Source organism: Pithys albifrons, chromosome 3 (genome assembly GCF_047495875.1).
Source record: "Pithys albifrons albifrons isolate INPA30051 chromosome 3, PitAlb_v1, whole genome shotgun sequence".
Lineage (NCBI taxonomy): Eukaryota > Metazoa > Chordata > Aves > Passeriformes > Thamnophilidae > Pithys > Pithys albifrons.
Window position 1 is genome coordinate 72,454,006 of NC_092460.1, and position 26,980 is coordinate 72,480,985.

Genomic DNA, 26,980 nt, shown 5'->3' on the forward strand with positions numbered 1-26,980 from the left:
ACTTACATAGGAGAGGAAGATTAAGGGATCCCACTGATTTTAACCTTGCTTCTGGTGAGCAATGTTTCTAAATCAGTTGGCAATACAGTTATCAAGTGACACAATCCTTTTTACAAGGCCATTTTGTTGGCTTCATAGGAAAAATTACCTCCCACTGGTCTCAGCTGGGTACTAGTGTTGGGGAAAGAATGAGTGGGACATTAATACCTTTCGCAGCAGTGATGTGGCCATGTTAACACACCTATGCAGGTCCTCTTCCTTGACTTTTGGTCTTTATCCCAGAGCTGCAAGCAACCCTGCAAAGCAAGATCTGGTCTTGCTCCAGTTGGAAAGAATTTTTGTTTTTATGTTATTTCATACAAAAAAAAAATTTCTTGCAACAGACGAGTCTTTAAAGATTTATGACAACATGAAATGTACTTTGTTTCTTCTTATTTGACTTGGTGCTAAAATGTTATTTTCCTTAGTAAAAATTATGACGTTTGGAAAAAAAGTATATACAGGAATAAATTATATGTGGGATGTCAGCATTGGATTCCCCTGACAAAGAACTGCTGGGATGAAAGAGCGCAATGCTGAGTCCTGCCCTGCATAGAAGCCAGCTGAGAGCAGCAAGCAGTAGAACACTGGCCTGCCATTGAGCCCCTCTGCACTACCACCCTGGGTGGCCTCACAGCCTCAGTTTGGGGTTGTGCATTTTTTTTTCTGCTAGCACAAACAAGTGAGGCATTTCATTAGGGCCAAACGGAATGCTTCTCCCCAAAACTGCTCACAAAAAAAGGAAAATGACACTAAGTGTAGTTAAGAAAATAGGAGTCAAAACCATGGGCTGCTGGAAAACCCACAGACTAAGGATTAGGCAGGGGCATGCCTATTTCATCAGGTGGAGAAGAAAGGAGAAGGTGACTAGGATCTGGCAGGTGTGTGCTGAGCTAGAAACCACATCACGTGTGCCACTAACAGTACTACTGTATCACCTCTCTGTTTCCTCTTTGTTCCCCATGAGATTTTGACAGATCTCCTCAGATTTGGACACATTTCAATTTACAGTCTATTAATATACTATCAATAATGTTTCCTTGTTTCTCTATTATCTATTACTTGCCTCCCCTTCTGCCCTCCAGTTAGACTTCTCATCCCACCACCCTCCAATTAGGACTTTTCTCTAATTAGACATGGATTTTCCTACTTTTATTTCTCAGTGATGGAACAAAGATATTACACTTTCCAAGGATTCATGTTGGGCTCTGAATTTGGGCATTACATTAATTTGGGAGGAGCTCTGAGTCATGATTTAAGAATGGGAAGAAAATAGTAAGTACTGTGTCTAAAGGAAAAGGCATAACAGTAGCCACTGTCTGGAGCTGATAGCAGCTGAACTCTGATGAGGAATGAACCTGTGTTTGAGTATGATCACTGGAATGCAAGGAGGGAAACAGCCAAACCTCTGTGCTTTGATGTCTCCAGAAAAAGAAGGTGTATCTTTCTAGATGACTTAGGCTGGGCAAAGACAATCCTTGGCTCAGCTGCAGAGAAGATCTGCCCCTTGAAGCAATACTGCATCACCCTGTGATCCTTTCTGTCTTGGATTCCACACTTTTTCTAATTTAATAGGAAACAGCATAAGTACTTTTCATTGTGCCTGAACAACTGTATGTTTAGTGAAGATTAAGCATTATGTTTCCCTGAGTCTGATGGGGAGAATTTTCTGATTATCAAACTGAACTGTCAGTGGCATAATTTTCCTAAGCACTTGGAGAGCATTGCTTTTATGGTATTTCCATGCCTGGAGATGAAAAGACCACTGCCAATGCCAACTGGTGCCAAAAGTGGTTAGAAAACAAAAGAGCGATTTCCAGAATTATAGTTTGGAAATACCATAATGAGCCTCTCTGTATCTTTAAGCATATCTTTTAAAGCCTGATGCCAAGTGACTTCAGCATCTAATCCTGCCATCGAAAGCACTACCATCAGTTAGGAACGGCTATGAGTCAAGCAAGTAGGCACAATGAAAATAGGCACAATGAAAACAGAGCTATTAGGCAAGGCCCTTGACCCCAGTGACTGTCCAAGATTAGTAATTTCAGCTTGCTGTAACTCACTGTCTTGCCAGCAGCAGCTCAGAAGATGCCCCAGTGGCAGCTGAGGTGCCTCTGCTTCATGGAGAGACAGGGACTCCATCAAGTACCCAAACATCAAGTTGCCATCGTTCCTGAGCCCCAGCCAGCTCACACTGGAACTCTTCTAGAAGACATGGATGTTCCTCAACAATAAAGCTATACCCTTAACTCCTTTACTTGCTTCTCATTCTTTATATTCCTTAACTCACCTTCTATAAAAATGTCACTCCTAGTTTTTCTTTGGCTCAGTTAACCATACAATGTGTTTATGTTTTGTATGTGTAGAACAGATAGGAAGCTCAGGCAGGGAAAGAACTCATGGTAGTTACTTGACATCATACAATACAGTAATATATTAATGAATCATTCGATCAGCTAATGATAGCAGATAAGGGAAAACCAGAAAGACCTGCTCAATTCTATGTGTTCTGCAAAATGAAAAACTAATTCACAAGAAATGGAATTGTGTCCCATGTTCTTGAAATCTTTATATGGTGTAAACACCATTGACAGTGAAATGACATACTTTAAAGGTAAATTTAATCCAAAGAACTCTTGATTTTTTTTCTTAAAGATAAGCAATAATTTATTTTTCTTTCATCTTCACAATTATCACATACTGCCCATCTACATGACCAATGCCACTACATAACACAGGAGAATTGTCCACTTACACTTTACTTGGACAAATACAATTGCAATTTACAGATTAAATGTACTGTACAATGTGTAGTTGGAAAGATGTCAGTCTTATCTGTGTGATGGGATGTGACATATGATTTATAAACAGATTCAATCTAAGATGTAAAATTTTAAAACTTATTAAGCCAAGAATACAGTATAAAGCATTTTGTTTTGGTATTGTACTGTTGCTGAAGTAGAAAATGCAAAATTAAAGAAATAAATCCAGATCTTAAGTTACAGGATATGTATAAGGTTAAGAAATTAATTGGTTTCTCCACTTTTTTTTTTTGCTTTGCTTTTTTTTCCTTTTTTTTTCCTACAAATGAATTAATATGAATATATTGCAGGATAAAGAAAGACTGCCAGATAAAGAAGGTACCATTATATGAAAAACAAATGAAAAATTACCAGGTAATTTTGCTTACAAAAAGATCAAACTATAAACAGTCACAAAATATATAAAAACGCCACATTGAACGAGGCAATTGTACTCTACCTAAACTGGTAGTATACTCTGTGAAAGAAGTTGCATTCATACAGTAGTAACTGATAAAAAGGCATTGTGCACTCTAGTGCCATCTGGGGATTTAGCACCGTGTGTCATTAGTTCTTGGATTGTCATCCAGTTGTCTAAGATTTTCTTGTTTCTCTTTTTCATCATCTTTTTGTGACTCAGTTCAATAATGTTGATTTCCTTTTTGCCCTCGCTGCCACTCTGTGGACTTTCTTTAAGACACTCCAGCCTGCTCCTCATCATGAACTCCCGCCGCCTCCTCTGCTCCTTAGCTCGCACCAAATGCTGCTTCCGCTCTTCTTTGCTCCAGTAGCGACCCATTTTCATCTCACTCATTGTGTCATCATCTGTTGTCATCCCACTGCGCTCCTCTTTAATTTTTAAGGCACGTTCCTTCAGGATTCTGTCTCGAACTGGTCTCTTTGTGATGTACCTTGTCCCATCACTCCTTATTTTCACTTTCCACTCCATCTTGGGCTCTGCACACTTCTGTGAGTCTTTGCACATGCTCACCAGGCTGAGCTGGCTTTGGGCATACTCCACAGCAGACTTCTGCTGGATCAGTTGCATATAGCTTTGATAATGCTTTGCATGAGCAGGTATATTCCCATACCTGTAAGAAGAACTGTGATATGGAGACAAATAGGGAATATGCTCACTGCCCTGCCTTTCTTGGTCTGTAAATTTGCTGCTTTCTGATGACAGCACTGCATTCTCAGCAGCACTGCTTTGCTCAGTGTGTTTGGTTTTGGCTGAGGTTGTCTCTCTTTTGCTTTGTCCTGAGGATGACTGATTGGCCACAATTGTGCTCCTCAGGTTTTTCCTGTTGGTTATGCTAATCATCCTCTGGAGAGAGTTATCGGGAGATCGCTCCACTGTCAGCGGAGTGCTCCTGCAACTTTCAGCTGTGTTGTAGGCACTGGAGCTGTCCTTGTCAGACTTCTCAGGGTGCTCCATGATGTCATCCAGTTTGCCTCTTTGTACATCTATACTGGTGTTATAATTCCTGAAACCTTCATCATGCAAAGCCCAAATGTCTTCATACTGATCTCTCACCTTTTGGAGTCGGTGAGCTTGCATAATATTCTGGCATTCAAGTTCAATGTTCCTCAGCTCCTCATTGAGTAGCTGCAGCTCATGTTCCACTCCATCTTGCTCTCTTCTGTTGCATTCTATCATGTTGCTTGAGTAATACAGATCATACTCCCCATGATTGCGAATCTTGCACTTCAGTTCCAACAGCTGACGAAACCTTTCACATTCCTCCTCTGGGTTTCCTATGAAATCAGATTCAATGTACTCCCCAGACACAAAGCTCTTATTGCGCTGGAGCTCAACACTGCCTAATGTATCCTGGCTGTGGCCCAGATCCCTTTTGCTCTGCAGGGTAGCACTGCTCTGCTCCTCGGGTGCATTTTCTAGCTCAGAGCTCTCGTCATTACGGAGACTTTCATCTGTAGGTCCCACCCCACTGTCCTTCTCGTGATTGTTGGATGATGAAGTTGCAGTGTCTGTAGTGCCATCCTCCTCTTCATGTTTCTTTGGCTAGAAAATTGAGTAAACCAAAATTACTATCAACTGCAGAACGTATTACAGGACAATATTTTCCAGATCTGTTTTGCTTTAACAGCTGGGATATGATTTAAGCTGAATTAAAACAGATCTCTAAGCAGCAGTCCTACTGATGCTCACCTTATAAACATTTCTGAGTCATGCTGTGGCGGCCATACTAAGCAAAGCAGATGAAGTACAGTACTAGTGAAATAGTTTCTGAAGTCCAGAAAGAAATATTTCCCTCTCTAGCTAAGCCATATCTTTGCAGTGCTTTAAGATAATGATCACCACATGGTGCACTGTTTTTGATTCTGGATTATGGCCAGAGACTGGTGGAGATGAAATCTTCTCAAACTTGGGAAAAACTTCAGTACTAGTATCACTTCAAACAAATAGAGCAAGCAGTCAATCAAACAATGACTAGTACAACCTAAGAGGGTGCCAAAAGACTACAGTTTCTTTTTCTAATCAGTGAACATTTGTTAGTTCCATGGAGACAGGCAGGGTTGACTTGCAGAGGGCTAGCCTGTTCTACTACATCCTCCACCACCCTCACTCACAATTCTTGTATTCAGTAGCCTTTTTCTGAAAGCGTGTTGATTTTGAAACCTAGGATTTTGCTCAAATAGACCTCAGTCTATTGCATCCTTGGAGACCATTTCTGTTCCATTGTTGGAGTTTATGTTTCTTAGAAACAAAAACAAGTCTTTCACTGTTACGTGTGGAACAACACTGAATGCTTTGCCATGGGCATAGTGTTGAGATTTTTGGCTGTTGATTCACACTCCACTCATTGTACCTCACCTATTTATATTCTCAACTTATTTATATTCTCATAGAGCATGAGATAATATCTCTCTAAAGAGACAGACACTGGATTAGCAAAGAATCACGAAGAGTGCAATTTATATGACCAAGTACCTAATTTTACGTAGTACCAACCAAATGCCATATCTCTTTTAGAAGGTATAATTGCATAATTATGTATAATGACAGAGGGAGAAAAAAGGTACAGTGCACTCAGTGAAAGGAAACAAACTCAAAGAGGCCACTATCATAATTTCCTTTTTATCTACTTTGACAGACAGTAAAGCAGTATGAAAATGTGCCTCCTATTTCATCCCTTTTCTTCTCTTCATGTGCACCTCATGATCATACACCGTTCATCTGGTTTCCTTTCTTCAGGTGTTAGGAAAAAATAATGGCCTAGTGTCAGAAAACCAAAAATAATCACCCTCAATTCAATGTAAGAGTGGAATAAAACAAATATTGAAAGGAATGCACCACCAGGAAAATTCAGTATCTGTGAGAAAGGAGTTAAAATTTCTGAACAGATGTATTAGGAGATTCAGGTTTAATTTCATTTTTCTAGTTTACCTCCTCCAGGTGAGTGCTGCTACTTATGCTATTCTCTCACCTGGTTTGGAGCTGCTGCAGCTTGTATTTACCTATTCTGCTTCACCTACACTGCACCCCAGTCACTGAACTGTGCAATCTGTGTTTCTCACTGCTCTGGAAAACACTTAATTACTGACAGGAGGAAGAACAGCTCCACCAGACAATGGGAAAACAGTGCTGCAGAATAGTCAGGAATTTGGTTGCCAGTCCCAAATACAGGGCTCCATTCATAGCAAATGAGGAAGGCCAGAATCTGCTCTCTGACCCTTGAGGGTGAGGGACAAAGCATAATAGGTGTTTGACACAGACTTTACAGTTTGATCCCATGCAATCAACACTTTCAGAATTGGAGGCTCTTGTTTTCCATACCACTTTTATCAATAATTTAGACTTTGGTCCTTCAACTTCCACTTCATTTAGACTGACTGAATGTAATACACTGCTATCTAGTCAAGTTGCACTATCCGGAATCAATACACACACAAAAAATGATGCAAATAAAGCAAAGCCATCTTTCCAGTCTAACAGAAACCAGATGGGTGGGATTGATCTGATGGAATAAAACTGACTATAGTACAGGCATCTGAATGTCAGGTAGTCACTTTGGGTTCCCCTCCTGGTCAGAAGAAACAAGTGCCTATACAATCAAATTCTTCTTAAATTAAAGCAGACATCCATATCATATTAAATCTTACCTCAGTATGTTGATACTTCCATATAATTAAATTAAGAAAATGAAAAATAATACAGATATTTATTGTACTACGTGTTTGTGAGATATATTTTATTAAAAAATCCACTGAGACTCAAGTAAGGTAGTCCCTGCAAATTCTGTCCTGGACTTTTCATGCATGCCATCTCTCCTAAACATGTGCAGACTGAGCAGTCTTTTACAATATGTGACAATTTTATTTTGAAAGGTTGCAAGCCTAATTCCAGGTTAGAAAACAAGAGAGAGTCCAAAAGTGTCAGTATGTTTCTTTTTCCGGTGTTATCTATGATCTATTTCACACAAAGTGTTAGGTTTCAAACGCACATTTTCAATCTCTTCCACAATTTCTTCTGTTTTGAAATACTGAAGGGCTACTTAGGCCTCATCTTTGCAGCGAGAACTGAGATGATGAGAAGGCAAACCCTGCAGTGCATACAATCAAGCAATAAATGAACCTCAAAAGATTCTGCATTTCCTCTCCAGCAAAATTCACGCCCATAAAATGGCTAATCTTGCAGGAATTCAGACACAGTTCTATTCTCATTTTACAACCTGTGATGTGTATTGGGACCTAAAACCCAGACTGCTACTAAACTCCAAAGGCAGTAAGATTCACTTGAAGGGTATGACAGACATAGCTGGTGCTGGGATCTCTGGTCATCTCTGGCAGCAAGAGGAAGACTGGCCACAGGGAGATGAATCTCCAGTGGCAGGCTAACCACTCCAGCCATGAGGGAGATTTGGAATTAATTTCACTGGTGCACTAAAAGGCCTCTCTAACAAAAAAAGGATTTTTTTCCCAGATATTTTCACTGCATTTCAGCTTTGAATGAACTAGAATGATTTCTTTTTATCCAATTCTTTCTCTTCTTAATAGGTTTTGATATATTCCATGATACCAATAAGACTTTCTGCATGGCAAATGTATGGTATTCTTTTGAAAATTATCTTTGCTGCACAATGAACCATGATGTTGTAAAGGGGAAGGAACACAATGAGTTATAAAAAATGGAGAATTACATATTTCCTCAAGGTTTATTGGACTATTCCATAGAGAGAAGATACAATTCTTGATTGAATTCTATAGAGTGGGCCAAAAATATACAGAAAAGACATGACTATCTACTTGATTCTTCTATTATAAACGGTACCAAACTTTTCTGAGACAGCTCACATTAAATGTTAAAATGGCATTCTGTAAAACAAACTCATATTTGGAAGAATATTCTGATACAGACTGTATTCATTCTTCAGCTCTAGGATTCATGATGACAGATGACTATGAAACTGGAGGACTAAGTTTTTGTTCACAAAAATCAAGGCTGGTCTCCACAGCCATCCGGGGAGGTTGAAGATACTCAAACTGGCCACTGGCAACTGCAACGAGAGCAGTTTCATAGCGCCAATGGATTCTGTGATTCCCCTCAGGAAATTGCTACATTTCCCAGACTAATACAGAGTAAAGAATCCGTTTTCCGACTTGACAAGTCACTACATAGAATCTAGAGAGGCAGCAGCTGTCACAAATTACTGATGCCCCATTACACACCAAGCTGCATTTGGTTGATTCGATTACTCATCAGAAGGGCAAAGTGTCTGGCTGTCCTAGAATTACTTCAAGCAACCCACTATCAAATACTGACAGAACACAAGTGACCACCATAATGTTTTGCAAGGGTAGGGCTTTTTTACAGTAATATCAAATCTTAATAGGGTTAAAAATATCCTTGGTAAAAGATCCAACGGAAAATAAACAATCCCAGTAGGTTCTGTGAAACCACTTCACAGAACACCACTGTTTAAGAGTTAATACTATCAAAAATGCAAATTCAGTGAAAAAGCCAAAGCTTGACAAGAACTTTGGAGTGGAAGGTCACAACTCCGATGTGATTTCAGAGGTCCCATTATGTCACATGAAGGCCTAGTATGAGTTTGCAGATAGACTTGTTTAAGAATTTCTACCAGAAGTGGGGGTTTGTGTGAAAATGTTACCATGCAAACGACTTTGCTTTCCAAAGAAAAAAATTTTTTTTTCTAACAGGAAATCTTTTGCTATGTAAGATAAAATTTTGGTTAAAACAATAAACACGATGCCAATTATCTGTTCAAAGTAGGTAACAGTGCAGCAGTTAGCACATTTAACCTGGGAAACAGACTTGGCTCACTGCCTGGAAAAGAGAGTCACAACTAAAAGGGTGCTATAAATCCTGTTGCAGGGTTCCCTTCACCTCTGACCCTGGAGTTATTCCACTTTGTGTAAATAATTAAATGCTTATAAGATCAAAGATTTGTAATCTGATCTTTCATACTCCAGATAATTAACTTAATTATTCTGTCACTGTCTCTGTCCCAATGAATATTTCATTTATGTACAGTGAATAGCTAATAGGAGCTATCACGTACTCATTAGCCCAGCATCAATGCTGGAGGGGAAGACAGAAGGGAACAGAGTAGATGGACATTGAGGGCCCCAGCGTGGACCAGGCAGTGAGGTATCTGAAGCTAAATAAGCTCCCTGTTTTCCAGAAGAACTGGGGCAGCCTCACCTTGAATATTGTGTGCTGTTTTGGATACCACAATATAACAAAGATATGAAACTATTAGAGAGTGTCCAAAGGAGGGCAACAAAGATGCTGAAGGGCCCTGAGGGGAAGCTGTATGAAGAGTGGCTGACGGCACTTGGTCTGTTCAGCCTGGAGTAAAAGACACTGAGGGGAGACCTCATTGCAGTCCACAACTTCCTCATGAGGGGAAGAGGAGGGGCAGAGACTGATCTCTTCTCTGTGGTACCTGTGATGACCCCAAGGGAGCGGCCTGAAATTGTGTGGTGCACTACGAAGTGTCAGGGGAGGTTTAGGTTGGATATCAGAAAAAGCTTCTTCCCCCACAGGATGGCTGGGCACTGGAACAGGCTCTGCAGGGAAATGGTTGCACCAAGACTGATAGAGTTCAAGAAGCATTTGGACAATACTCTCGGGCACGTGATGTGACTTTTGGGGATGGTCCTGTGCAGGGCCAGGAGTTGGACTCAATGATCCCTGAGGGTCCGTTCCAACTCAGCATATTCTGTGATTCTGTGAAGAAGGAAGGGTCTCACAGTCTTTCTCTCTCTCTTCACTTAAAAGACAAATGCCTCAGGATGTTTCTGAGCAATTCAGAATGGGGAAAAAAATTGTAAGTCACAAAATTCTGTGGAGGGAGAAACAGTTTCTCCCCAGCTGCAGAATCCATAAGCCAGGACGTTGGCTTTTATGTCTTTGGCTTCACACAGGTGTGTATGGACAGATCACCTGATCCAGAAGTGGATGCTTACACTTTCCACAACAAAGTACAACTGAGAAGACTCCTTGATGAAACTGTATGGCATCTTTGTCACAGTTACACTGCCTACAGAACATATGGGCAGGTAAAAGTCAGGATAGCAGCAAGCTGAGACTATGCTAACAATATGCATATTTGTCTCCATTAATGAAACAAGTGCCAAGTTGTGCACTGTTGGTGCAAGAAAAATACACTTTCATTACAAAACCACCTGTTGTTTATTTTAAACACCTCTTCCATCTTGTTTTGCAAGCTCTTCTGGTGCAAGACTGGCTCATACCTTGCATGTATACAACAAGAGGAGCACCTATCTCAGCTTGGAGCTCCAGGTGCTACATTGATACAATTAATTAAAAAAAAAGACTGAAATAAAGTACAACATCGTAAACCCCAAACACTTCAGAATTAAAGAAGGGAAGCGATATTATTCTGAGTGTTCAGAGAAAATGAGAAATATGCACTTATCACACCCTCTTAAATTGTTTGCTAACTTGCCATACTAAGCCTAAGCATCTATTGTTCTTTTTCTTACCTAAGGTATGTTGCAGTTCATAGCATTTTAGAGACAGAACTCTATCAAAGCCCTTGACTCCCTTTTACAGCATACTGTTTCATTCTCTATAGATAAAAAAGTATTCCTAGAAAATTTCAAATGATATGTTTGCTAGTGGTCCTACCTGCTCCACCTCATTGGCTGTGTACTGCATCGCTTCATTATGCTGCTCTTCTAACATTTCCAGGTTTAACTCCTCTAAGAATTCATTCCTTTCATCATCCAGCCACCCTTCCTCCAGCTGCAAAGAATACATTAATACATTATTTTATGTTAGCAAGGACACATGCTAAAATAGAGCAAACCCAAATAGCAATGCTTGACTAGTTCTTTTTATCCTAATGATTCTCTTTAGAAAGCCAGGTGGAAGGAGTTCACATCTCAAAAAAAAAAAAGGAGAAAAGGAAGGATAAGAAAATAGGACTCTTGCGGCTTTTATCCTTTCGTAAAACAGTATGACTGATTTTCTCTCATAATGAAGAAGACTGCATAGCACAGACATTATTTCCTTTCAAAAGGTATGAAAGGCGCAGCGCCTAATCCTGAAGTTGTCATGTTCATTACCACTGAGAGCCTCTGCACTGAAAGAATGGCAACATTACTAACAGGGCCAGAAGGCAACCAGGGTCTTTTCTCTAACAATCTCCATCCCAGTGCTGTGCCCTGCTGCTGCCACCTCAATAGAAACCTTATGCTGTATTTCTGTCACCATTTTCCCATTGATCTTCCAGGTAAACAAATAAAGGGAGCAGGGTGACAGAAAGATGTGGTGACTTGAATGGAGGCAATTTTTGTTCTCCCAGTATGTCTGGAAGCAAGGCTTATCTGTTTGTTTGGGGTTTTTTACCCTGAGTGTAAGATAATACTTTGACATTTGGTGAAGACAATATTTCAAAAGGACAAGAGGGGATGCTATGTTTTATGTCAAGTGCATATATCCTCTTCCTGCACCCATTTTACACCTTTCACATCTTTCTAAACTGATAAAACCGATACCCTGGCCTAAAAAATTATTCTTCCGTTTTTGTTCATTGTACATGTGTGCACGTGGTGCACATCCATTTGTACCTGCAATCCCTTGTCAGATTGCATTGAAAAGTGAAACACTGGCCAGTGGCACTCTCAGTTGTAATGATAGCATTGTAGCAGAAAGAAACAGTTCTTGTTTTGTCGTTGATGAAGGAACCAAAGGATGACAGTGACAAAAACATGCTAGAAGGAAAAATTCTCAGCATGAGACAAATTAAAAGACTACCAACTACTCATGTCCCAAAACAGCAAAGAGCAAAAGTACCACTGTCTCAAAACCTGAATAGCTCTGGGCACAGATGTCAGTTGGAAAGTTACACCAAGCCAGCAAGTAGTAGTTCCAAGCTGTGCAAGGGGCGACTGATGCTGTGCAGTACTTCTAACAGACTATGGGCAGGAAACCACTGTTAACTTCACAAAGTCTGGTACGTGTTTGCCCATGTCAGTGAACTCTTTCCTATCATAAAGAACATAAGTCTTTCAACATTTCCCTTGGCAAAGCCAGCCTTCTACAGTTTGGGATTAGGAGGAGATTATTTTTCTTGAGGACATAAAACTTTTGTTTGTCCTTAATGGGACTTTCAAACCATTCTATGAAACATCTGGTACTGGCCACGAGTTTTGTTTACCTGTTTATTTTCTTCCCCAAGGAAAGCATGAACACAGCCTTCCTCTACTATAAAGGACACAGTTTAGTTTTCCTCATTTGAGGAAATTGCAGAGATTAACAAATATGGGGGATGAAAGTTGAATCTCACTTGAGCTAATCTGCTGCTTTGATTGCAGCAGACCCAGTACCTAACTAATGAGAATGCTTATGTTATGTTGCAGTTTTTAGAATAAAACTAATACATGGCTTAGCATACATGTGCACTACATACACTGTGTATACATATACACACCAGAATTCACGTGCCTGTGTGTTATGTGTTCCTGTGGTGTTCTCACTCAAAACTTAACTACTCATCGGTATTTACTGCACAAATACATGGTCAGAGTGGTTTTCTTCCCTGTTACCAAAAATGTGCTCAGCAGTCATCCTTGAAGACTGCAGTACTGACATTACCATTTTCTATCTAGAAAAGAAAGCCTGCTTAATTCTGTTGTCTTTTACCAACACAACTAGCAGAAATGACTTGACAGCCTGATCTCTGACATACTCTGTCTTTTCCCTAAGTTTTGTATGGGTATGTTCTTGTAACACACAAACTAAACTAAAAACATCCAACACTGAAGACCCATACCTAAAACAAACCACATTTTATAATTTGTAATGAGCATCCATATGGGAATCAACATTGGTACAGATAGGTAATCCCTTAACTCAGATAGATGTTACTTCTTTATGTTAACCAGTCTAAACAAATGCAAAGAATGAGCTTTCCCTGGGCAGGTATCTTATAAGTGTGTGGGTTTCTGTTCCCTACTGGAAAACAGAATTCTAGTGAAAAACAGTAAGAATAATGTTGAAAAACCTCCTTCAAAAGTTCTGCAATTGAGAGCTACAATTGAGGCATGGCTTTTTTTTCTGTACTTTGTCACCTGTTTCATGAGAATAGTTTAGATTCTTGAAAAACACAAAGGAAATGAATGATGAAATTGTGGATCTTTTATAACTACTGTATTCAAGTAGAGATTCCAAGTGGCAGTGAATTACACTTAATTGAATTTATACAGAGTGTGCAGCTAGCGAGACTGAGAATATCAGAAAAATAGGATATAAAGAGAAGTACAAACAGTAGTCTTCTACCACTCTACCTCTCCTTTAGTCTGATGATGAATCTAACATCTGCCCTTGCAATGATATTGAAAATTCCTGGCATGGCAAGATTCTTGGCATTGACATAATCTTATTTTTAAAACCAGAACAATGTTTCTAAAAGCTTTTGAAAACACACTTCCCAAAATACAAGCATGTTTTTGTGACCAAAGCACTTTGAAACCAATTTCATTCCTGTATGATATTGTAGCGAAATCTTGTAATTGCTACATAAACAAACCATTTACATGCCTGCTTATAAGCACTTAGCAAAAAAAGATACCTAACCAACGACAAGGTACAGCTTTGTGTAAGTTCATATAAATTATAAAGTTCATATAAAAGATAAAATTGATAAAGGCAAGTCTGCAAAATTTATCCCCTGAATAAATCTGAATCATCTAATACGTAATGCATAGTTTTCAAGTTCTACTTCATGTTTTGCTAGTACCATATTGGTGCTGCCAGCTTTATTTATATACCTGCTTACTCTGCTGGAAAAGAAATTGCTTAGTTTGGGGAAAACAAGCCCTAATAATATCATATTATTTTCTTTGCTGGCTAAATAGAAGGAAAACTCCACAATTATCTGTTTGTTCCTTTTGTCAGTAACTTCAGCAATCCTATTTCTTGGCAGTTCATTAGTTACAGTGACAGTGAATGCATGGTATAACCCAGGTTCTGGTTCAGTGCACCTATTTAGTCTAACCTGCATCTCTGGTCTTGCAACCAGCAATACAATTTTCTTGCATTCTTCACTGGAGAGCAATGCCACTGCCTCTTCACGATTCTGAACATCTTGGCCATTTATCTAGAAAACAAATGAAAGCTGCACATTAGTTTCTATTTCCACAAAGCAACACACAATAAAGGGCAGATATCAGCTCATTTGTGCTGAATGTATGGACAATGAAAATTGTGCAATGGGCTCATCTGAAGCCCCTCAGTGGTAAGTGCCTTCACTCAATTATGCGCTTACTGTAAGAGCTGTATTGATCGTTGAAGGATGGTGGACATCAGAGGAAGCAGTTATGTTCATAAATGTCCAACCTGCGCCCTCGTAACATACATCTAGCAACACAATTAACCAGCCCCTGACAGGTGACGTTCATCTTTCTTCGTTCAGAGTAATGGAAGTGTCACTCTGAGATAATAGTGCTGGTGGAAGCAAGACTGGTAATGCTACAGCTGAAATCAGTCACACTGTATACTGGTAGAGAGCCAATTAGAGAGCTACAGTATTATCTCTTACCAGGCAATACTTACAGGCCACTGCTTATGGCTGCTCCATTTAATCATTTCATATTTGTGTGGACAGCTTAGTAGACAGAACCACACAAAACATTATGCCCTTACAAGGGGATAATCAAAATAAAAGTGGTTCTTCAGTGAGTCTGTGCTTTTCTTGCTACCTTTCTCATATTCTGTCACTACAGAATAGTGACTACATGGTAAAAAACACAATTTGCATTGTCTAAAACCCTTTATTGAGTGAATAAAATAAAAATCTTATTTCCCATATGCATTTGGCTTTGTCCGATTCACAGCACAAGAATTGGCTTATTCTTGTTGTGGCAACAAAACATCAAAAATATGATGTATTTGAAAAAGAGTGAAAACAAAACTGGAAGACAGAAGCATCTGAATATTTGGGAGAAAAAAAAGGCTTCAATTTCAAAGTAGCATGAAATTCTTGTTGAAAATGAAAAATAAAGTTGCATTTCTGTACATATATTTGGCCTGAAAACCTTCTCAAATATACAGCTTTAATTCAGATTAAAGAAAACTCCACTGTACCCTGATGACCTAACTGGCAATGAATGAAACATCTGAGACACTTCAAAACTTACATGACAGGATAGCTGTGGTCTCTGGAGACCAGACAACCCAAGTAACACCGACCTGCCCTAACCTGGAAAGGCAGAGATGCAGCCACAGAGAGAGGCCCAGGAGTAGATTTCCAGCTTGTGCAAAACATTTCCAGCCATGGTGGCTGCTCCAGTGACTCCTATCAGCTAAGTAACTGCTCCCTGTGGACCCCAGCAGGGTGGCCGGGCTGTCCCCATGCTACCTGGAGGTGCCCACCCCTCCTCATCTGCACTATTATGCAGGATGGGCAGGAGTTAGGCCTGCCCAACAGCATCTGACCCCACTGGACAGCATTTAGCCTGCAGGTTCACAGCTGAAAATAGAAGAAGTTTAGACAAAACTCACTAGAACTGTCCTTATAAGACCCTTTCTTTGACTTTTTAACATTTCATGTAAAATATTCAGGCAGTTTTCAGATGCTTAAGGAGACTCTGAAGTTTGGCAGTTTCTGAGAACGAGAATGGAGACAGCCCCAAAAATGAGAGGAAACCTGCTGTAATTTTGTGAGGAATACACAAAACACAATGTCCCCCTGCAACCTTAACCAATGCCATCTGCCACCCACAGAAAATGCCCCCATGCTCAGGGATCCATCTCTCCCAGCATTAGTGTAATCCCCCCATGATGGCACTGTCACCTTCTATTTCTCTGAGTTATCTCATCAAGAAGAGTAGATAGAGGGTCAATGTGTTTTCAGATATGAAAGTAAACCCCTCATAACTCTCTGGGTGTTAACTTTAATGATCAAACTCATAGCTATATATCAGCACTGACATTAAAGTAATGCTCTAGTCCACAAGAGGATGGCATAATTATCTATGTTTTCTCTCACCCCCAGAGTCTTTACTCAAAATTGAAATGAATTTTATTAGGAACTAGAGAACATTCACCTGAGCTGCTGTTGGCTGTTCACCCAGAAATTTTACAAAGTAAGGAAAGGAGCAGAAAATGGACCTACTCTCTAGTTCCTTACTTTGAACACACATAAAATAGGAATGAAAGTTGTTTTTACTCTGTTGAATAAAAAACGGGGTGTTTTTCTGATTTTTGAAAGTTAAAATTACTATTATATCCTGTTTACTTTCTTCTGTAGGTATTTTACAGAATGACACAGAAGGTAGTGCCCTGACTTCTCCTCTGCTAAGTGCACCCCATGGTGTGGACCCTTCACCCCAAGTCGTGCTGAGGACCTCACTTCCCTCATACCATAGCATCTATGTCTTCTGGGGGAGAACATTGTCCTGTGAATTTTTTCAAATTCCCAACCACACAGAGAAGCAGCAGCCCCTGAGTGAGCTCTGACAATAAAATCTAATTTATTGTTTCCTTTCCAGAAAATTGGCTACTTTGGCAAGCCAGCTAGTAAACTGTGTTGTGTAGCTATACTCCAAAGCCAATGTAAGCTGTATCAGGATAAGAGAAACATGTACAGGTTTCAACAAAGACATTTCCTGCAGAAATTAAAAGACTGGAAGGAAGGAAGGAACAGACTGATCTTGTGTCAGCCTGAAAGCTCATGTGTTAATGAAGGGTAGTTATGGAACATGTTAAAGAAAAGCAACCTGTCATCACCAGGAGCTACTTCTGGGGTGTCAGTGAAAAGAGGTCAAAAGGGAAGTCAACTAGGAACCTGAATTAGAATGCTACAATACAGCAAAGAGTTTCCAGTCTAGTGATTTTTGTAGCTCTTTCATGATTTTGCACTAGAGCCAAAAATGCACTATCCACTGTTGGCTGAAAATGGAAACCCACTGCCATTCCAGCTACTTCCCTCTCTGCATAAGGTACACTTCCCTCCTCCAGAGCCAGGAGCCAACTGCCCTCATCCACAAAAACTGCTGTGTCACAAAAACCTGTCTTCAGGGCAGCTCTTTAAGTGGGTGAAACAACAGAAAAGAAGAGCTAAAAAAAGTCAAGATGGTGGATTAGAAAAAATTCAGAAAATCAATGTTTTATTGGGGAAGGAAAGAAAACATTAAAAAAAGCTTAATGAACCTCCTCCTGAAGTATGTTCAGGATCATCCTTCTCTAAACAGCACATTTTTTGTATGAAAACTCTTATCATCTATGTTCAGCAAAAGTGAGATTCACCCAAATATATGCGATTGGTGAATGATCATCAAGTCTCTGACACTCATATTTATGTTTGCAGGATCCTGTTTAAAATTTGACACTGAGATGAACATAGTGGAAATGAGATTTTCTAATAAACAAGGGAAAAAAGACATGGGGCATAAGTGCATGAGCTGGAACGAGTTTGTCAGTCTCATTTTTCAGTACACACATTCTAGCTCCCAGCTATTGTGTTAAAAACAGACAGACACGGATTTTCTCATCGATCACAGTAACAAAGAGAACTACCTTCCCTCATTAACAGTCCACAAAGAAGATGGCACTGCATGTTTGTCTGAAGAAGGAGTTTAAGGAAGAGTCTATTGTCACATACTTGCAAAATGCGGTCTCCTTCACGGATTCGTCCATCTCTGGCAGCAATGCTGTTTGGATCAACCTGCACAGGACAATAGCCAGTAACTGAACATGGAAGGATTTTTACGGGAAATTGCAACAGCCGCACAATTAATTGCATGGTTTTAAAAAGTATCATTTTTACACCATACAGAGGCAATCTGAAATTTCCTTTAGTCACGTGAACTCAACAGTTCTTCAAATGACTGTATAAGCTTGTTTTAGATAAAAGACCTCAAGACAGAAAGGGCTGGGAGCATATGATTTTCACATTAATACTTTCCTATGTCACTGTCAGGCATTAACTTTCAGCTGTCAGAGTATTCAATATTAATGACAGAGACCTTTTTCTGTGGAAGTTCACTATGGACTGAGGTGCTTCTGCAGCAGATGATACCTCTATACAAATGGACCTGTCTTTGGTAAAAGAGCACGTTTCTTTTTCTTTCATGGAAACATTTACTATTAAATTATTATCGCAGTAATCAATCTGTTATTTCCTCTGGAATTTTTTAGTTTGTGAGAAAACATCAAAAAGTCACGAAGGATCCATGTTGTATAGATCACTCACAGGTCCTGTATATCATTCCTAGTCTGAACCAGTTAATTTTAAGTTATCTTAACCTAAATAAATGTTTAGGGCTCCACTGATAGTTTATCAAAGTCACTACAGCTCATCCCTGAGCAATGACCTACTGTTTGTTGCAGGGCAATTCAATCTATCACTTTTCATTTGCTGGTTATCTTAAATAATTTATTTTGTGACATCATGCCATGAGCTAATTTTTCAAACCAAACATTTGAGTTGAGCATTTGCTTCACAGGTTGAATCCTCAAAGTCTCAGATACCATTTTCCTCTGTACATTGTCATTGGAAATAAAAAGAATCTGAAATGCTTAATCAAGTACAAGAGACAATATTATTACATTCACTTTCACAGGCCTGAGAAAATTTTATAATGTAGAAAAACCAGAGCATTTTGGAAACAATCCTGGAGTGCACTAAGAGAATCCGGAACTTTCTTTCCCTCACAAGGTCAAACAGACATTAACAGCAGTGCTTATACAACTGGTGGAAGATATATTCTTGAGTAATTTATATTAATTCTTCATTCTTGTTCCATGGCTGTGCTTTTAAGCTTCTTTGACATTGCTGCTGGCCTGTGAACATGCAACCTTGCTTTCATCCCCATTCACTGAAACACAGGAGAATTGTCTTTACTGATCCTCTCTGTCCATGAGCTTCACTCAGAATGTAGGATTGCAGAATCATAATTTCTCAAGTTGAGAAGGGACCAATAAGGATCATTAAGACCCATTCCTCACAGGACCACCTAAAACTAAACCATATGACTAAAAGCATCATCCAGTTTCTCCTTGAACTCTGTGCTGTGACCACTTCCCTGGGGAGTCTGCTCCAGGAACCATCCACTCTATAAGTGAAGAACCTTTTCCCAATGTCCGAATTTGGTTCAACATGTCAAAAAAGCAACAAATTGGGTTCACAGTTCATACAGAAAAATCACCAGTGAACTTGGACTCAGCAGTGACCTTGGACTCAAGAGTTCTGCTTTACCCAGAAAAAAAGCCTCTTTTCCTGGCTGGAGACTCAAAGAGAGATAGTGTTCCTGGAAGTTTTGTGGACACATCATGAAACACTAACATCCCGTGCTGGGTGCCATGTTTTGTGGGTGAAGCAAATGAAAGCCTGAGTATTCGGCATTCTATTTTTTGTTTTTCCAACATACTCCTCTTCCAAGCTACTCTCTCCACCCATGTGTGGTATGTCTGTGTGTACCACAATCGTAACAAACCCAAAAATACTACAATAATGATTGACCACTGTTATGTTTACCAAGGCTGTAGCAGGGCCAGAATGTAAGCAGGGTGTGGAGAAGGCACTTTTCTCCTTAAAAGTTCTGCCTGATTTCCATTTTAAGGGCACATTTCTTTCAAAATTCAGATCATGCTCAGACTGCTTTGTACTTCCCTAACTAAGATGTTGCGATGAAAAGCACTTACATTAAAGAAGCCCACTATTAATGACTACACTGCTTGGGTGACATCATTTAAACTGATAACATAAATGAATTGAGAGTGACACAGGTTGGTTGCTGGCTGACACTTCTGCACTCCACTTCTGCACTCTGGTCTCAGAGCACTTGCTTGTACATTCCCTGGAACATTTAACCCTTCACCATGAGCATCTTCCGCACTCCTCCCCAATGTCCTGTCCTTACCTCACTGACATAGATTCCTGTGTCCTCCTCATCATCGGTTCTGTAACAGACAGTCAGTCCCAGCTTCTCCTGGCTGCCAATGCGGCACAGCTCCACCTCCTACAAGAAAATATACAGGCTTGTGTGGTGGCTCTTGCCAAGGGTGGAAAAAACTGGACAGCACTCATACTGCATGACCTACTTATATTGCTCGGTCTTAAGAGACAATATTTATTGTGCATCTTGCTGGAAGAATTCACTTTTTGGAGAGAGGAGTTCACTTGGGAAGTCTTTCCTGCCTGGAAAGTGCCTTTCTCAAGGGTGGTTAGATGTTTTGTTTTTTTTCCTTTTCCTTCTGCATTCCAGAGAGGGCTGCAGGTTCTCTCTCTCTTTCTCTCTGGTATGTGAGGAGAGCAATAACACTCACAGACATCCTACGGGCCTGTGGGCCAGTGGGGAGAACCACGGTAGGGGGGCCAACAATGATAAACCTGAAGAAAAACAAGAGGTGTGTCTTTCCCAGGCCCAGTGCAATTTTCCTTTTTAAGGTTTAGTCTCCTCGACTTTGGAATAAATTTTCTTGAATTCCTTCCCTTGCCTGGCCTTACAGGGGGTGCCTGCCTATTATCTTACTTCACAATCTTTAAGGGGGAAACTATTCTGAGAATTAAGAAGGAAATTCCAGTACATTGCAGGTTCAAGCTATATAGAAACTGTTCAGCAAGATATGCCAATACAGCTGTGCATCAGTTTTGCAGGTTTTTGACTTTTGGATAATAGAAGCTGGCTTACAACAGATTACATTGTCATTCTAGTCCCATCATACCAGCTATTGATTTATAGGATATGAGACAGACCGACTACACATCAATCAATCCATCACACAAGTGCCACTCCCTTCTAACAGCAATCAAAGCCATAAAGCAAGAACACAGCTTTCCAGTAATTGTATAAATCCTTCTTTGGCCAGTTTAGTGCCATAGCTTCACTGCAGAAGCTGCTAGGTAACAGGAGGATCCTTCAAGGAATTTCCCATGGAGCTGAACAGTCATGGCATCTTCCTCAGTTGTGAGATGATGCAGAAAACATATTCTTAGTGTAAGTTGTCCCAGCAGTGGCATCTTATGAAAAGTGTAAGATTCAGGGCAGATGGCTCAGTCATAACTACTACATACACCCATCTGAGCTGAGCATCTTTAGGGTTTCATAGAGGAACCATTCACAAAAAGTTTGAAACTGCACTTGGTTTGAACAGTGTGAAGCAAACAATTGTAATAAAGTAGAACAAACCAAATAACACAGCTGATATGTGTATTGAAAGGGAGTCTAACAGTTTCTGCTTCTGTGCCAGTGCAATAAAAGAAGAAAGACCAACTCATGCTTCAGTTCTCAGTCAGTGATACAGAGTTTGTTCCTCCCCATTCCCAGAGATGTTATGCCGACTAATCCAAAACAGCCCCAGGGTGCACATCAGTGAGGACACACTACTGAGTCTTCTGAGTTGTGAGAACCAGATGACAAAATCCGACAACCTACAGAAGAACCTGCACTTCACACACATGGGTTACCCAATGAACCTCGTGACATTTCCATTTCAGCTGAACATCTTTCACAATGTGCAGTGCTATGGTTCACTCCACTACTCCCTCACCAACATGCAAATCTACAAGGGTTCACTACCTGCACACACCCGGTAAGCTCTTCCCTGGACTTTGGGCATTCAGTGTATTAAAATAAACTAAGAGAATGAACATGAAACTTGTAGTATTCTTTAGATTTTCTTAAAAATGACAGGAGTTTTATATAGTGTGGTAAAGAGTGGGATTAGTAACCAATATACATTTATACACTGGGTTTGAAAGAAGAAACACAGGACTCTGTTTCATTAGGGAAGACAATTACAGTGACCCGATTTTGGCATCGGGAACAAAATTATGTGTACTGGAGGGAGGCCTATTCAAAACCTATAATAATTGATGCCTCCACAGGGAAAGAACACTTGACTAGAACTGTAATATTAGGGAGAAATTACAGTAACAAAATGGCTTCAATTACAGCAACAAGGTATACTTTCAAGGAATAAAGAAGCTTGCGGTCCCTTGGAGGCCTATAAGGAAACCTAAATACACCATAAAGGACTGAAACTGGGACCTTTAAATCAAGGTAAATGAGGATCTGTGCACAAGCAGAAATCCATTGACTTTCATTGTCCTGCTGGCACAACCTCCTGTATCCCCACATTAAGGCTGGGCAGGGGCCCCAAGGACTGCTCTAAACACAATTTCTTTGGATGGGAACAACCTTCAAGTTCTCATTGATGATTTGTCTCAAAATGTTCCTACAAAGCTGTACCAATGTTTCAGGCTGCAAACAAACTGAATCCTGTCAGTGCAGTAGCTCAACGAGCGAAATAGTTTAACCCTTTAGGGCATGAAAGAGCTAAGGAAAATGACGATGACCCTACAGGCTTCCTGGGAGTCCAAGAGGCTTGCTAAAATTGCGCCTGGGAACAAGCTGATGCAAAGTATCAGTGGCTAACATCCTCTGACTGGGATGCAACAGCCCTGGCTGCGCATAGTACCTGGGCTACCACAGCTTTCATCTTTCATTTTCAGTCTAGATGCAAGTACTTATTCAAGCAGTATCTCATTCAGTATGAGGAAGAAGTTGGATGAGGTCTCTTGCTTTGCATTGGAAGTCATTCTAGATAATTGCCTTTTGTCCATGGCACATCTGCACTACTAACCTCACAGCATCTTCTTTTTTACAACAAACACAATACATCCTGGTTACAAGCAAACAAACCAGGGCTAAAAAAAAACATCTTTGGACAATTTAAAAACACTTTGCATAAAATGCTAAATCATCTCTCAGAGCAAAAGCCCACAAGCACACCTGAAACAACTTCAACAGCAGAACAGCAACTGAGACAGTAGAGAACATGGACCATCACGGTCAAATACATTTGCCATTGTATTTTGTGACTGACACCTCTTAGCATGTTTTATTTTTCACAGAATTACAGAATCACAGAATATGCTGAGCTGGAAGGGACCCTCAGGGATCATTGAGTCCAACTCCTGGCCCTGCACAGGACCATCCCCAAGAGTCACACCATGTGTCTGAGAGTATTGTCCAAATGCTTCTTCAACTCTGTCAGGATTGGTGCTGTGAGCACTTCCTTGGGGAGCCTGTTCCAGTGCCCACCTATCCTCTGTGGGAAGAAGCTTTTCCTAATACCCAACCTAAACCTCCCCTGACAGAACTTCAGGCCATTCCCTCAGGTCCTGTCACTGGTCACCACAGAGAAGAGAATGCCTGCCCCTCCTCTTCCCCTCATGAGGAAGTTGTAACTGCAATGAGGTCTCCCCTCAGTCTCCTCTTTTCTCGGCTGAACAGAACAAGTGACCTCAGCCACTCATCACATGTCTTCCCCTCAAGGCCCTTCACCATCTTTGTCGCCCTCCTTTGGACACTCTCTAATAGTTTAATATCTTCCTATATTGTGATGCTCAAAACTGCACACAACATTCAAGGTGAGGTCGCCCCAGTGAAGAGCAGAGCAGGACAATGACCACTCTCAATCGGCTGGTGATGCTTTGCCTGGTGCCCTTCCAGGACATGGTTGGCCCTACTGGCTGCCAGGGCACTGCTGAATCGACTTGCTGTTGACCAGAACCCCTGGGTCCCTTTCCATGGCACTGCTTTTCAGCATCTCATTCCTCATTCTGTACATACATCCGGGGTTGTCCCATCCCAGGTGTAGCATCCAGCACTTTCCCTTATTGAACTTCATATTGTTGGTGATTGCCCAGTACTCTAATTTATTTCTCTTTTTCAGGCTGCCAAATCACTCCTGATATTCATTGCTACCTTCTGTAATATTTAATCTTCATAATGCCACACTCATTATCACTGGCAAGTAATTCTGCTCATGAAATAAAAATAAATAATACAAACAAAACCTTCACTCTTCTTACAGAACAGTTCATCTAATGAAGCCCTAGGAGGGTAGATAGCTAGCAGCATAGCTAATAAAAAGAAAAAATCATCTCAAATTCAGAAATGATAATAGTATTAACGTTACATAAAATCATATATTGCAAATGAGAGTGGGAGTAAAACAGTAAAGGACATTCTGGGTTTGTAACCAAAGAAAAGCATCATCATCAGAATAAGTGGTGTTCTTTAGACTTCATTTTAAAGCACCTGTGAATTTATGCCATGCAGAAGGAGTTGTGAGTGTCATGTATAAATGATCAGTACAATGTCATGTACAATGGGTAAGACTACACACTTAAAATAGACACTTTGTGTTTCAAACAGGTATCACATTTCACAGTACCCAAATCATGCTGCCAACACTTTTAGCTCAGCTTTGCTTAGAATTTATGTCTTTAATAATGACTAGAAGTAATTTGATAAAACTCAGGAAAAAAAAAAAGATGGAAGTCCTGGAATTAGTAAAATTCATCAAAACAATAAATTTTAAATATGATTATTTTTTTTCCTATGGGTTGCCTCCACTGTACGTTTGACAAATAATTTCAAACAAAGGTAGATATTTTGCTTTTAGGCTTGGGGTGGGTGTTAAATATTTAGTTCTTTACTTGCATGTACATGTGTCTGTGTATGAAAATTTACATATATAACTATATAGGTACATGCAGTGTGTATATATCTGTGTTTAAGTGTGTGCCAGGCAGATCAGTTACACTGCAGAGAGTCTTTCCTGACAATCATCAAACAATTCATTTAAGAGCACGATTGCAATTCTTGAAAACACAGTGACAAGTTATATTCTTATAATGAGAAAGCAAAAGTGTCAGATGACTTCAGAATTCAAAGAACCAGAGCAGTGACATTTACAGCCATCTTTGGACTCTACCACCTTTTAATGACAAACCATATAGAAGACTATTTATTAATAACTGCAAAAAGAGAAATGGCAAAAGGAAACAAGAATTTTCAGTTTGCTAGAAAAGCTCCTCTGTCATAAAATAGATCAGTCGAACATAAACCCCTTCTCTCACTTTACCTCCATGACAACTGATTGTTTAGGGTGAGCTGCTGTAAAGAAACAGCTCACATGAGAGACTATATAGAGGAAATGCCTATCACTGCAGCTTTGTTAAGTGTGTCAATAAAAAAAGATCAAAACCACCTGGGATTCTGGGACTGTCAGACTGAAAGCAAGTAATACCACAGGCAAACAAAGGCATCCTAGACTTGAGAACTATCCTAATGCCATCAAGAGTTATGGTCTCCTGTCAAAGGGATTTTCCAGGAAATATGTTAATGTCTATGTAACACGGGCTAATTGTAGGCTATGTTCCAGAAGCATTCAGCGTGAAACAAAGTGCAATGAAATGGCCTTCCCCTTCACAGGTCACTGCAGGGTCCCACTGCATTCTTTTCACAAGGAATAAACTTGTATTTAAGTTTGTAAGGGATTGAATTTACAAACACTGGCCACTTCCACTAGAGAAACAATGCTTTCATCAGAAAAGCAAAGCTGTTAACTCCTCTCGTACCTTCACCACAGAAGGTAAAAAGCACTGCAGGATTTTAGCAGACTAGAGTTCAGTTTTATAACCTATTCTGTAAATACCTATGGAGGTTTGGTGGAATTCAAGGTTTCACTTTTAATCTGACTGATGTTCTCAAGTTGTGAAAATAACCTAAAGAAATAAGTTCTTTTTTCCTCTCTCTCAGTCCCAGTATGTTTTGTTATTCAGATTTTACAATGTACTTGTGGGGCTATTTGGATGGAAATAGAAAAGCTATGGAGCAAGACAGAGCCAGTCCAGATGTAAACAAGCTGGAACTGATGGCAGCTGTGCTGTTACAAATAAAATTACATTCCCCACTGTCTTCTCACTTATCAATTTTGACAGAAGACTGTCCTGACTTCTCATAAACAGCATCAAAAAGGACAAATCACGTTGGGTGTCAGATTTGCCAGGATGGTTTTGGTTGGTAGCTTTCCACAAAGAAACAGAGGGTTATCTCCATTTCACATGGTGGGGAGAAACAATGCTCAGTCTAAGGGGTGGGAGCTCTATCTTATAGGCTAAAGTCCCATTTAATCCTCCTCTTTTAAAGCTGGTTTCGATTTAGGAATCTCTGACATAAGATTTGTTTACATCAAAGCAGAAAGGACAAATATCAGCAAGGAAATATTTCTCAAATGCATAATCCAAACTCAAACACAATGTAGAATGGAAATATTTAGAAACAAAATCACTTTCCTGCTGATCTCTGCTTTATAGCTACACTTAAGAGTCACATGCTGTTTTGTGTCCAGACAAAGAATGCTCTGGGACAGCAGGATGCTGTAGACAATGATAGCGCTGTTTAACAAAAAAAAAACCAAAAAAAACCCCCCAAAACAAAAACAAAACAAAACCAAAACAAAAAACAAAAACACCAAAACCCCCACAAAACAAAACCAAAAAACCAAACCAAAACAACAACAACAAAAAAGAGAGAGAGAGAGAAATAAAGAAGAGAAATAATTAGCAGGAAAACCTTCAAACTAATGTCCTGCCATATAGGCACTTATTAATGAAATACCATCTTGCAGCTGTGGGAGCAGAATTTGGCCCTGGAGCTGATGAATCCTTCAGTAATAAAGAAGCTTCATTGGATGTCAGAATTCACACTCACCCTGCAGCTCTGGAGTGAACATTTTTGGTGTGCACTACACTTCTACATAAAAAATCAAGCAATGGAGTAATTTGAGGCATGGTATGCCTGCCAGTCCATAATCAGCAGTCTGA

General features: G+C 40.0%; 1 protein-coding gene across 2 annotated transcripts in view; it reads right to left on the reverse strand.

The window, feature by feature from the left end:
• Positions 1-2,747: 2,747 nt before the first annotated feature.
• PDZRN4 (PDZ domain containing ring finger 4) overlaps positions 2,748-26,980 on the reverse strand; it is a 235,610-nt gene continuing 211,377 nt past the window's right edge. For both annotated transcript variants that reach the window (XM_071549986.1, XM_071549987.1), the window contains 5 exons: positions 20,220-20,318; positions 17,960-18,022; positions 14,354-14,455; positions 10,981-11,097; positions 2,748-4,863 (listed from right to left, as the gene is read on the reverse strand). In XM_071549986.1, coding sequence (XP_071406087.1) covers positions 3,337-4,863; positions 10,981-11,097; positions 14,354-14,455; positions 17,960-18,022; positions 20,220-20,318 — 1,908 coding nt within the window. In that variant the 3' untranslated portion in view covers positions 2,748-3,336. The remainder of the gene's footprint in view (positions 4,864-10,980; positions 11,098-14,353; positions 14,456-17,959; positions 18,023-20,219; positions 20,319-26,980) is intronic.